Source organism: Schistocerca americana, chromosome 2 (genome assembly GCF_021461395.2).
Source record: "Schistocerca americana isolate TAMUIC-IGC-003095 chromosome 2, iqSchAmer2.1, whole genome shotgun sequence".
NCBI classification, from domain to species: Eukaryota; Metazoa; Arthropoda; class Insecta; order Orthoptera; family Acrididae; genus Schistocerca; species Schistocerca americana.
In genome coordinates, this window is record NC_060120.1 from 589,020,038 (window position 1) to 589,033,989 (window position 13,952).

Sequence of the window (13,952 nt, forward strand, 5' to 3'; positions counted from 1 at the left end):
ATTGCTGGATTATCCATTCATGACAGAAAGACCCAGAGTCCAAATAACACCTGCCATTGATGTTAAGCCGCGGTTACCTATCTCAGCTGCAGTAGCTGCTATACGGCCAGAGATAAAGGCCACGAGCGAGTACGCGTGACTGCAGCTATATGTGGAGCGGCTTCAGCAGGGCGGCGCCGCAGTCGCGGCAAACCATCGACCATGGCGAGGCTGGTGGCTCTGCTCCTGACGCTGGCTGCGTCTGCGGTGAGTCCTCTCTCTGTCACAAGTGCCTCGGTTACGGTTATGCGACCACCACGGTAGTAGTAGAATACAACAACGTTTTTAAATGTTTTCAGTATGGGTACATTTAAGTACAATGATATGTCAGATTAAAGCTGTTAGACAAGCAGGACCCTTTCGGTAAATAACTTTAACAAAGGTCGAAAATAAAACCGTTCCGTTATAACAAAGCTCAAACGGCAACCAATTCAAACTTCAAAAACTGGCTCTGAGCACTATGAGACTTAACATCTGAGGTCATCAGTCTCCTAGAACTTAGAACTACTTAAACCTAACTAACCAAAGGACATCACACACATCCATGCCCGATGGCAGGTTTCAAACCTGCGACCGTAGCTATCACGCGGTTCCAGACTGAAGCGCCTAGAACCGCTCGGCCACACAGGCCGGCTTCAGACTTCATATTGACCAATGTTACACTTATGTATACAGTGTGTCTCAAACCTTTTGGGTCATATTCAGACAGGTGATAATGGGTCCGCAACCGATTATATTGAGACAGGAAACCAATGGTTGAAAACGCGTATTTATTGTGTTACGAACAAACACAGCGTATACCGCATTACAACGTAGCTCATAGTAATTCTTCTAAGTGACAAACGCCACTCTCAGGGCATGCATGGCAATGGCGCATGAAATTCTACCGCACTCCCTCAAATATTCCTAGTGTTTGTTGTACCAGGAGGCAGGCAGCATGGACCCTGCCAAGCAGGTCTTCATCCGCTACTACAGGGGTCTCTCACCCCAGCGTCTTGACTTACCTCCCGAGGAAAAAAATCCAATGGTGTGAGATCAAGCGGCCGCTCTGGCCGTGGGACAGAACCTCCCCTTCCAACCCAGCGATGAGGGTACATGCTGTTCAGGTGTTCGCTGATATCAACATCGAAGTGAGTTGGTGCACTGTTCTGCTGAAACTCCATCCTTTCCTGGACAAGAACTATGGCAGCACATCTAACGCTAACACTAGGTAACGTGGACCATTCAAATCTGGAGGCAGCAAATAAGGTACAATCAGATGATCTTGGACAATGCTCACGCCTAAGTTGTCAGAGAATCGTTGCTGGTGGCCACCGATGTGAGTGGCGTGAAGGTTGTCCTCACTCCTGACATGGCTATTGCAGCTGTTGAAAATACCATCATGGGCGAATGAGACCACATCCGAGAACAGTACAAACTGTACGAAGTTCGGCACTAGAGCAGTGTGATGGGGCCGGCCGCGGTGGCCGTGCGGTTCTAGGCGCTTCAGTCCCGAACCGCGGGACTGCTACGGTCGCAGGTTCGAATCCTGCCTCGGGCATGGGTGTGTGTGATGTCCTTAGGTTAGTTAGGTTTCAGTAGTTCTAAGTTCTAGGGGACTGATGACCTAAGATGTTAAGTCCCATAGTGCTCAGAGCCATTTGAACCATTTTTTGAGTGTGATGGGTACCCCATTGCCAGAAGTGAACGCGGGGCTCAAAATCCGTTGGGCCCAATGCTTGCAAACGTTCTTTATCGTAGGGGCGTAATACATGTCCTACCAGTATGCTCCATACTGTATCCTTCGAAGTGTGCTTTTCAAGGGCATGTTGAAGGGTGCTTATTGCTGTGTGATTAGACACACGATACAACCCCGTCTCCTGAAAGTCTGGTATTCGGACATGTCTTTGGCGGGAACCTTGGCCTTCTCTCTGTGGCGTGAACGACCTCATCCCTCGTAAGCTGGTATCCACTGAGATAAACTTCTGCCATTTACGAAGACGCCTCTTGGGAAAGCGTTCTCAGTACATTCGTGCTGCTATATCCTGCCACACCATACATTAACTGCATATCTGCCAAATCTTGTGACGAGAAACGTTCCATATTTGACTATGCGTCATGCGCTGTACACTGTAACACACCTCACCACGGACGCATGGCAGGTTGTCTCATGCAACGAACAACTGACACCAGGGATAATGGCATGAGTGTGGGACAGGTTACTGCGCCGGAGCGATGACGATGATTTTTTTTTCAACGCTTAACTGCGCGCTTATCAGTGCCCGCACAAATTCTCAATCTTTCCTCAGTTCAATATCTCCACTTTCATGAATAATGATGATGAAATGATGACAACACAAACATCCAGTCCTGGGGCGGAGAAAATCCCCAACCCCGCCGGGCATCGAACCTGGGACCCCGTGACCCAGAGGCAGCTATGCTAGCCAGTAGACTACGAGCTGTGGACATCCGCTGCGAAGCATAAGGTCGTCACATGACACACGTGCTATGGGGTAAGCTGTTTGGTGGTAAGGGGTGTGCTGTGCCCGTTTGTACGGCAGACACCAAGGATCTCTGCGATAGTGCGGCAGAACTGCATGCGGCGTTACAATAGAACCATTGAGACAAGTGGTTGTCAGTTTGAACAGGCACCATGAGCTACGCTGTAGTTATGCGGTACAGACTGTGTATGTAGATACAATAAACATGCGTCTCTGCCCATGGGTTCCCTATGTCAATATAATCAGTTGTGGGCCCACTATCACCTGTTTCAATTTCAGTCAAAGGTTTGAGACACACTGTACATGAACTATAAATGCTTAGCTTTGCGATTAACTCTGGAAGCATGCTTGCGCGCATAAAATTCGAAGGGTGGGTCGATACTTGAGCAACACAGAATTTCATCTGGTAGTTAACATGGCTTTCATTGTAGATAATTCTTTTCACTTTGTTTAGAATTTAACATTAAATTCTATGACCCTTTAAAACCATCTCGGTGACCCATAAGGTCGTAGGAAGGCAAGAGCAAACCGCCTACTACATAGCCAAACCTTGTACATGGCAGTCGAGTTCAAATCGTATGTTCGAGTAATAACTACTTTGCTACTAACTCAGAGATAAATGGGTGTAATGTGACTGAATATCTGATCTCATGAGAGCTGATAAATAAAAATAAAACAGTTCCCTGCGTCAGTCGCTTATTTGTTCTGCCACCATTGGTTTCGATGGTTCACACAATCATTTTCAGGTGGAAAATTGTTTAGTTACATAGATAAATAATTCTCCACTTGAAGGTGACGTGAACCATCGAAACGCCTAGTTGCAGATAAATGACTGACACAGAAAACTTTTATGTGTAGGAGTAATGTAATATTTTAAGTGTTAACTGTCCATCGAATTAATTACCGGAATAACCAAGAGCACTAAACTCTGGTTTCCGAGTAGTGTTCTCGTATTGTGTTAACCCCAATTAAATTTGGTAAGAAACTACATATATTATTACACACAATAATAAATGTTGACTGTTTTTTCCATTAGGTGGCGATGCAGATGCCCGAAGGAAGAGTGGCAGCCAACAGCAGCTACGTGCGTGAGGGTAAGCGTGGCAGCTAGATTACCGATGCAGACAGCAATTTTTATACTACCTTTGTTTCCACCTAATACCAGCTTCTTTTTGGGTCATCAGTCTTCTGACTGGTTTGACGCGGGCCGCCACGAATTCCTCTCCTGTGCCAACTTCTTCATCTCAGAGTAGCTCTTGCAACCTACGTCCTCAATTATTTGCCGGATGTATTCCAGTCTCTATCTTTCTCTACAGTTGTTGCCCTCAACAGTTCACTCTAGTACCGTGGAAGTCATTCCCTCATGTCTTAACAGATGTCCTATCATCCTGTTCCTTCTTATCAATGATTTCCACATATTCCATTCCTCTCCAGTTCTGCGCAGAACCCCCTCATTCCTTACCTTATCGGTCCACTCAATTTCGAACATTCGGTTGTAGCAGCACATCTCAAATGCTTCCATTCTCTTCTGTTCCGGTGTTCCTACAGTCCACGTTTCACTACTGCACAATTCTGTATTCCAGACGTACATTCTCACAAATTTCTTCTTCAAACTAAGGTCCATGTTTGATACTAGTAAATTTCTCTTGGCCAGGAATGCCCTTTTCGCCATTGCTAGTCTGTTTTTGACGTCCACCTCGCTCCGTCCGTCATTGGTTATTTTACTGCATAGGTAGCATAATTCCTTAACTTCATCTACTTCGTGACCATCAATCCTGATGTTAAGTTTCTCGCTTTTCTCATTTCTGCTCCTTCTCATTACTTTCGTCTTTCTTCGATTTACTCTCAATCCATATTCTGTCCTGATCAGATTGTTCATTTCGTTCAGTAGATCACGTAATTCTTCTTCACTTTCACTTAGGACAGCAATGTCATCAGCGAATCCTATCATTGATATCTTTTCACCTTGAATTTTAATTCCACTCCTGAACAGTTCTTTTAATTCCGTCATTGTTTTTTCGATGCACAAATTGAACAGTAGGGGGGAAAGACTACATCCCTGTCTTACACCCTTTTTATCCGAGTACATCGTTCTTGGTCGTTCACTGTTATTATTCTCTTGCACATATTGTACGTCACCCGTCTTTCCTATAACTTACCCCTATTTTTCTCAGAATTTCGAACATATTGCACCATTTTACATTGTCGAAGGCTTTTTCCAGGTCAACAAGTCCTATGAACGTGTCGATTTTTCCTGCTTTCATTATCAACCGCACGTCAGGATTGCCTCTCTCGTGCCTTTACATTTCTTAGAGCCAAACTGATCGTCATTTAGCACATCCTCAATTTTCTTTCCCATTCTTCTGCATATTAATCTTGTCAGCAACTTGGATGAATGGGCTGTGAAGCTAATTATGCGATAATTATCGCATTTGTCAGCTCTTGCCCTCTTCGGAATTGTGTGGATGATATTTTTCCTAAAGTGAGATGGTATGTCGTCAGACTCATACAATCTACACGTCAACATGAATAGTCGTTTTGTTACCACTTCTCCAGTGATTTGAGAAATTCTGAGGGAATTTTATCTATCCCTTCTGCCTTATTTGATCTTAAGTCCTCCAAAGCTCTTTAAATTCTGATTCTAATGCGGGATCCCCTTATTTTTACTATTCGAACGGTATCTGAAGTGAGTGATCGTTCGACACGAAAATTAATCTACTTTGCTTATTTTAATTTGCTTATGTCGTATGGTGTTATATTTTGGGGTAGCTCTTCCCATTCTAAAAGGATTCGGGTAATAAGTGGTGTAAGTTCACGAACCTCTTGTCGACCCCCGTTCACGAGTCTGGGTATTTGGACATTGGCCTCTCAATATATATATATATATATATATATATATATATATATATATATATATATATATATTCCTGGAAATGGAAAAAAGAACACATTGACACCGGTGTGTCAGACCCACCATACTTGCTCCGGACACTGCGAGAGGGCTGTACAAGCAATGATCACACGCACGGCACAGCGGACACACCAGGAACCGCGGTGTTGGCCGTCGAATGGCGCTAGCTGCGCAGCATTTGTGCACCGCCGCCGTCAGTGTCAGCCAGTTTGCCGTGGCATACGGAGCTCCATCGCAGTCTTTAACACTGGTAGCATGCCGCGACAGCGTGGACGTGAACCGTATGTGCAGTTGACGGACTTTGAGCGAGGGCGTATAGTGGGCATGCGGGAGGCCGGGTGGACGTACCGCCGAATTGCTCAACACGTGGGGCGTGAGGTCTCCACAGTACATCGATGTTGTCGCCAGTGGTCGGCGGAAGGTGCACGTGCCCGTCGACCTGGGACCGGACCGCAGCGACGCACGGATGCACGCCAAGACCGTAGGATCCTATGCAGTGCCGTAGGGGACCGCACCGCCACTTCCCAGCAAATTAGGGACACTGTTGCTCCTGGGGTATCGGCGAGGACCATTCGCAACCGTCTCCATGAAGCTGGGCTACGGTCCCGCACACCGTTAGGCCGTCTTCCGCTCACGTCCCAACATCGTGCAGCCCGCCTCCAGTGGTGTCGCGACAGGCGTGAATGGAGGGACGAATGGAGACGTGTCGTCTTCAGCGATGAGAGTCGCTTCTGCCTTGGTGCCAATGATGGTCGTAGGCGTGTTTGGCGCCGTGCAGGTGAGCGCCACAATCAGGATTGCATACGACCGAGGCACACAGGGCCAACACCCGGCATCATGGTGTGGGGAGCGATCTCCTACACTGGCCGTACACCACTGGTGATCGTCGAGGGGACACTGAATAGTGCACGGTACATCCAAACCGTCATCGAACCCATCGTTCTACCATTCCTAGACCGGCAAGGGAACTTGCTGTTCCAACAGGACAATGCACGTCCGCATGTATCCCGTGCCACCCGACGTGCTCTAGAAGGTGTAAGTCAACTACCCTGGCCAGCAAGATCTCCGGATCTGTCCCCCATTGAGCATGTTTGGGACTGGATGAAGCGTCGTCTCACGCGGTCTGCACGTCCAGCACGAACGTTGGTCCAACTGAGGCGCCAGGTGGAAATGGCATGGCAAGCCGTTCCACAGGACTACATCCATCATCTCTACGATCGTCTCCATGGGAGAATAGCAGCCTGCATTGCTGCGAAAGGTGGATATACACTGTACTAGTGCCGACATTGTGCATGCTCTGTTGCCTGTGTCTATGTGCCTGTGGTTCTGTCAGTGTGATCATGTGATGTATCTGACCCCAGGAATGTGTCAATAAAGTTTCCCCTTCCTGGGACAATGAATTCACGGTGTTCTTATTTCAATTTCCAGGAGTGTATATATATTTGAAAGCGCGTGGATTACTGCTAAGATTTTTGAATTCTTGTGGTACCTTATTGAAAATAGATGCAGCAGTATACTGCACACCTTCCTGCATAAGAGTTAAGGAAGTCCGATCCAAATGCAGGTTTGATTTCTGCCGAGTATTAACTGAGTGAAAGCTGCTTATTCTTGGGAATAATCTAATATTGTTGACAATATTAGACAATATTAGATTATTCCCAAGAATAAGCAGCTTTCACTCAGTTAATACTTGGCAGAAATCAAACCTGCATTTGGATCGGACTTCCTTAACTCTTATGCAGGAAGGTGTGCAGTATACTGCTGCATCCATTTTCAATAAGCTACCACAAGAATTCAAAAATCTTAGCAGTAATCCACGCGCTTTCAAATCGAAACTGAAGAGTTTCCTCATGGGTCACTCTTTCTATTCTGTCGTGAAGTTTCTTGAAAAATTAAGCTGATTCTTGTTGTATTGTTGACTGCGTTTACTGAAACTTGTGGACGGACTTTTTTCGGGTTCATAAACATTTATTTTTATTTGTTATTACTTTTATGTTGTAATTTCATGTACTGAGACGTTCCATGACCTTGGAGATTTGCTCCTCAATTTTGTCCTACGGAACTAGACGTGTAAAAAAAATAAAAATAATAAATTTCTTCTAATTCGACTCTGTTTCCTCTGTCACTTCATACAAATCTTCCCCCTCATAGAGGCTTTAAATGTATTCTTTCCATCTATCTGCTCGCTCCTCTGCATTTAGCAGTGGAAGTCCCGTTGCACCTCTTAATGTTATCTCCCTTGCTTTTAATGTCACCGAAGATTGTTTTGATTTTCCTGTGTGCTGAGTCCGTCCTTCCAACAATCATTTCTTTTTCGATTTCTTCACATTCTTCATGCAACCATTTCGTGTTAGCTTCTCTGCACTTCCTATTTATTTAATTCCTCAGCGACTTGTATTTCTGTATTCCTGAGCTTCCCGGAACATTTTTGTACATCCATCTTTCATAGATAACCTGAAGTATTTCTTCTCTTACCCTTGGTTTCTTCGCAGTTACCTTCTTTGTACCTATGTTTTTCTTTCCGACTTCTGTGATGGCCCTTTTTAGACATGTCTATTCCTCTTCAACTGTACTGCCTACTGAGCTATTGCTTATTGCTGTATTTATAGCCTTAGAGATCTTCAAGCATATCTCGTTATTCCTTAGTACTTCTGTATCCCACTTCCTTGCGTACTGATTCTTCCTGTTTAATGTCTTAAACTTCAGCCTACTCTTCACCACTACTGTATTGTGATCTGAGTCTATATCTGCTACTGCGTGCGCCTTACAATCCAGTATCTGATTTCGGAATCTCTGTCTGACCATGATGAAATCTAACTGAAATCTTCCTGTATCACCCGGCCTTTTACAAATATCGTTCCTCCTCTTGTGATTCTTGAACAGAGTATTCGCTATTACTTGCTGAAACTTGTTGCAGAAATCAATTAGTCTTTCTCCTCTCTCAGTCCTTGTCCCAAGCCCGTATTCTCCTGTAACCCTTTCTTCCACTCTTTCAACGACAAGTGCATTCCAGCCTCCCATGACTATGAGTTTTGGTCTCTCCTTATGTACTGTATTACCCTTTCAATATCCTGATATACATTCTCTATCTCTTCATCTTCAGCTTGCGACGTCGGCATATATACCTGAACTGTAGTTGTCGATGCTCGTTTGCTATCGATTCTCATAAGAACAACCCTATCACTGAACTATTCACAGTAACACACACAGTATTCATAACGAATCCTACTCCCGTTATACCATTTTCTGCTCCTGTCGATATTAGCCTGACCAGAAATCCTTGTCTTCTCTCCATTTCACTTCACTGACTAGATCGAGCCTTTGAATTTCACTTACAGATTTTCTAGTTCCCCTATCACGTTCAAGCTTCTGACATTCCAATCCCCGATTCGTAGAACGTTATCGTTTCGTTGATTATTCAATCTTTTTCTCATGGGCACCTCCTCCTTGGCAGTCTCCTCCCGGAGATCCGAATGAGTGACTATTCCGGAATCTTTTGCCAATGGAGAGATCGTCATGACACTTTTCAATTACAGGCCACATGTCCTATGGATACACGTTACATGTCTTTAATGCAGTGGTTTCCATTGCCTGCTGCATCCTAACGCCGTTAATCTCTGCTGATTCTTCCGTCTTTAGGAACAGTTTCTCACCCCTAGAGGACAAGAGAGTGCCCTGAACTTAAGTTCGCTCCTCTGCCCTCTTTGACAAGGCCGTTGGCAGAACGAGGGTGACTTCTTATGCCGGAAGTCTTCGGCCGCCAATGCTGATTATTAATCAAAATTTAAGCAATGGCTGGATTCTAACCCGGGACCGAGGACCTTTTGATTACCAATCAATGACGCTACGAGGGGTGCTTTCCAAGTAAGTAAAGGAGTAGTTTAACTAACATGCAACCTAAAGAGACTATAATTCCATCTTCCGCGCTCAACGCTTAATTTCGTGCAAGAATATGACTTATTTCTCGACGCGTGAGAAACCAATACGAAGTGTTTTCAAAAAGTGACAGGTGTCATCGCACTCTGAAACGATTGCGCAACAAAAGTAGCACGTTGTCAGAAGAGAATAAATGTTCTGGATTTCCTGCAGACACAGTTCTGCTGCGGTATGCATAATAGGTGTAGCACAGTGTGGGAGTAAAATGCAGCGGCAAGTGGAAACTTGTTCCAAGTTGAATATACGGGGTACGGTACAGTTAAGAGCAAAACGTCTAAATTGCATACTGATTCACAGTAAAATTATTGTGGCTGTATATGGACCAGCCCAGTCATAGGCCCGGCGAAGGGGCGGTGTTGGGGGCCGGGGGATGGCGAGGTGACAGGAAGGGTATACGGCCACCACTTACACCAACCATGCCAAATTCGTTCATAATTTTGCCGACCCTGAGCCGCTGCGGTACAAAGGCATAAGTAAAGGAAGAAAGTTGGTTGGCTAGAACAGTCATGTGAACAGGCGTATTTATTTGTGTGAGACTTCATGATGAAAGGACATAGTCTGTGAACTGAAAGGGCTTCTTGCGAACGCTTCATACACACATGAGCATGGAGAACATTTCTTGACCTGTCAATGACAGTTTGTAAGTTCGACTTGAAAATACGCTGATTTATCGAAGTAGCTTTCTTTTATATCAATTTATTTGTCACTGCACACAAAAAGTTTTCCAGCCACTAGTTCTTCCGACGTGACGATAGGAGAAAGTCAGTGACAAAAAAATTTGTTGGATACGGTGGATGTTTCAACTGTTACTGTTGCAAATCCTTCATTTTTAACATCTATATCTGCATCTGCGTACATACCTCGCAAGCCACCGTGTAATGCATGGCGGAGGGTACCTTGTACCACTACTAGCCATTTCCTTTCGTGTTCCTCTCGCAAGAGGTTCTAGGCACTACAGTCTGGAACCGGGCGACCGCTACGGTCGCAGGTTCGAATCCTGCCTCGGGCATGGATGTGTGTGATGTCCTTAGGTTAGTTAGGTTTAAGTAGTTCTAAGTTCTAGGGGACTAATGACCTCAGAAGTTAAGTCACATAGTGCTCAGAGCCATTTGAAACATTTCTTTCCTCTCGCAAACAGAACGAGGGAACAACGACAGTCACCGTACGGGCCGAAATTTTTCATCTTACCTATGTGGCCCTTAGCGAAACGTACGTTAACGGCAGTGGACTAGTTTTTCAGTCAGCCTTATATGCCCACTTTAAATTTCCTCAACAGCGCCTCGCAAAAAGAACGTCGTCTTCCCTCCACGGATATTCCCATTTGAGTTCACAAAGCATCTCCGTAACACTTGCTTGCTGATCGAAGCTACTAGAACGAATCTAGCAGCACTCCTCTGAATTGCTTCTATGTCTTCCTTTATTCTGACGTGGTTGGAATCGCAAACATTCGAGCAATACTCAAAAAAATGGGTCGCATTAAAAGCTGCCTCCTCTGTAGGTGGGCTACACTTTCACAAAATTCTCCCAATGAAACGGAGCCGAACATTCGTCTCCCCTACTACCGACCTGACATGCTCGTTCCATTTCATATCGCTTTGCGACATTACGCCTAGATGATGTTGATATTTCGCAGTCACGGTGTCGTCTCCTGTAGCTTTTTCATCCAGTTAGTCCGAAAGACCTCCGTAGTATTCATATTTAATCAATCCCTTTTGTTTCACTCATAAAGACGGAGATGATATTTCCTCCAAACGAAACAGATTTCGCGTTTCGTCTTGCAGGGACACTGATCTTCTACCATTGATTTGATTTCTGTTTTGTTTTTGGCGATAAGTGCTGGATATACATCCACGCTCGAATTGCATTAAGATAGCGAACAAATCAATTAATCTTTAACAGAAATTAGTTTTATTGTGGTTTTCGTCAGCATTAAAAAAAGCGAGGTAGTCGTACCGTACAAAGCTTTCTGATCGACATCTACATCTACATCTACATACATACTCTGCAATCCACCATAGGGTGCGTGGCGGAGGGTACCTCGTACCACAACTAGCATCTTCTCTCCCTGTTCCACCCCCAAACAGAAGGAGGGAAAAATGACTGCCTATATGCCTCTGTACGAGCCCTAATCTCTCTTATCTTATCTTTGTGGTCTTTCCGCGAAATGTAAGTTGGCGGCAGTAAAATTGTACTGCAGTCAGCCTCAAATGCTGGGTATCTAAATTTCTGGTATTTTTCTTTCCTTGTAATACACCGACTTTAATGTCTAGATATGCACATTACCCCACTGTTTCATTCACTCTTCATTGGCCAATGCTCAAGGCAGTGCTGAGAACTTTCTTTTTGTTTTCCATCTAACCCTGCAACTTACAACGTTGTAAACGTCAGTTATTTCAGGTGAGTTTCCATTGACACTAGGCTATCAAAAAATTTACAGCAGAGCATCGCCCTATCAAGGTTCTTTTCTATTCTTTTCCTGCTTCTGTTAATAATTGCTGTCATTCATTAGTTTGAACATAAGAGAACCCTAAGGTTCTTAATAGTTTTCGCACAGGAAACACACTTACGATTTCCATAATTCAAAACTGTCATATATACAGATTGAAAGTATACGTTTCAGTAGGAGTTTCTGACTTAAGATGGACGTGGGGAACTGCAATCTGATGAATACGCAATGTACTACTGAGGAGGACGAATAAAATGAAGGAACGGAGTAGGAATGATTATGACAAAGAAATGGCTAATTGCGTGGAAAATGTAGACTATAGATGTGACAGGGTTATTGGTGTAAGGCGGGAAGAATCACTGAAAGATATATTTATTAAGCGGTCTGACGTTTTCCCGCTGTATTTCTAATTTATAGAATTCTCAGGTGTGCGGCCGGGTCATGTCACAATTCCTACACGATATTTCGGTAAACAGACACGTTACTATTTTCAGGTTCATCAGCGACCACCTGAAGATGGCAACCTGTCTGTTTGCTAAAGTATCGTGGAGGAATTACGACGTGACCCGGCCGGACACCCGATAATTCTGTAAATTACATGTACTTATTTTCCAAGTGTATATGCCAACCACAGAACATGATGACCAGCTCGCAGTGAAAACATATAACATAATAGAGAAAATGATGGGTGATGCTCAAGGATTCTGAAAAATAGTAATGGGCTATTGGAATGCAAGTGGAGCAGAAGTGATGGAGAGAACCGTAGTCAGTCATTGTCTTTGAATGAAGTATGATGGAGATGAACGGCTTCTTGATTTCCGCAGGGAATGACAGCTGGTAGTGAAAACGTACATGGTTATAATCACAGGAGGAAGATCTACGTTTAGAAATCACCATGGGACAAATATAGAGACCGAATTGATATCATACTGGCCGAAGAAAGCCACATAAATGGAATCAAGAAGTGCGCACATTACCGGGGACTGATATTAATTGACTTATGGCAGAAATAGAAATAAAAATGAAAGAACTGAAGAAGTCTGAAGAATATGCTGAAAGAAGGAATAATAGAAGAAAGGCAGATGTGTATAGGTCATGTAAAAGGGAAAAGGTCAAAACAGTCAAGGGTTATACGGAAATAATTTCGAAGATGGAAGAAGGAGAAAGTTAAAAAAAAAAAGAAAAACAAGAGCAATGAAGATGCAAGGAAGGCGTACCGAAGGATAAATAACGAATTATTTAGGGAAACAGAGCAGGCTAGGAAAAACTGGCTAAGAGAGGAGCGTGACGAAACTGGAGAGGAGGCGAAGATGTGATTTACCGTACAAATTGGGTCAAATCAGACCAGGAAGTACCACTGTGAAAATTCTCAGTAAAGACGAAAATGTAATGCACAAAGATCGCGGGAACATCTCACAGAGATCTCTAACCACCAACTCTAGAACTTGAACCATTGCACAGTGTGAGTCATGAGAAAGGACAATCAATTAGAAAGGTAAATTTTGTAAATATATCTGTTGTTAGAAGGGCCATGTCATCTGCAAACCTCAAGCCATATTCTTCTTCCTCCAATTTTTATCCCCTTCTCATTTATTTGTCAGTGTTTAACACACAGTTCTTAGTAACTGAGGGGAAGACATCTAGTGAAACTGAAGATGAATGGCAACTGACACCGAATAATAAAAAGTGTGACGTCCTCCAGCTGAATATAAAAATTCCTTTTAGTTTCAGTTGTACGATAAATTATGTAAATCGGTGGCTGTCCATTCAGTTAAATGTCTTACATCTCACAGAAAATGTTGTAGGGAATGCGAACAAATGACTACGATTTACTGGCAGAACACTTAGAAGGTCTGTTGATGAGACTGCCTATACCACGATGCTCCGTTTTCTTCTAGAGTTTCGTTACGCGATAGTGTATCCTCACGAGAAAGGATTGATGTAGGATATCGGAAATGTCAAAAAGGGCAGCTCGTTTTGTATTGTTACGAAGCTGTGGAGAGCATGTCACGGATACGATAAGCGAGTTGGGTTGCCAATCATTAAAACAAAGCCGTTTCTCGTTGCAGCGAGATATTTTCACAAAATTTCGATCACAGACTTTCTCCTCTGAATGCCAAAATATTTTTTTGACTTCCAC

General features: G+C 44.0%; 1 protein-coding gene across 1 annotated transcript in view; it reads left to right on the top strand.

The window, feature by feature from the left end:
• The first annotated feature begins 201 nt into the window (after window positions 1-201).
• Window positions 202-13,952, top strand: part of LOC124594210 (chymotrypsin-like) — a 35,943-nt gene continuing 22,192 nt past the window's right edge. Inside the window, exons 1-2 of the mRNA XM_047132570.1 lie at window positions 202-246; window positions 3,556-3,613. Of these exons, the coding sequence (XP_046988526.1) occupies window positions 202-246; window positions 3,556-3,613 (103 nt within the window). The remainder of the gene's footprint in view (window positions 247-3,555; window positions 3,614-13,952) is intronic.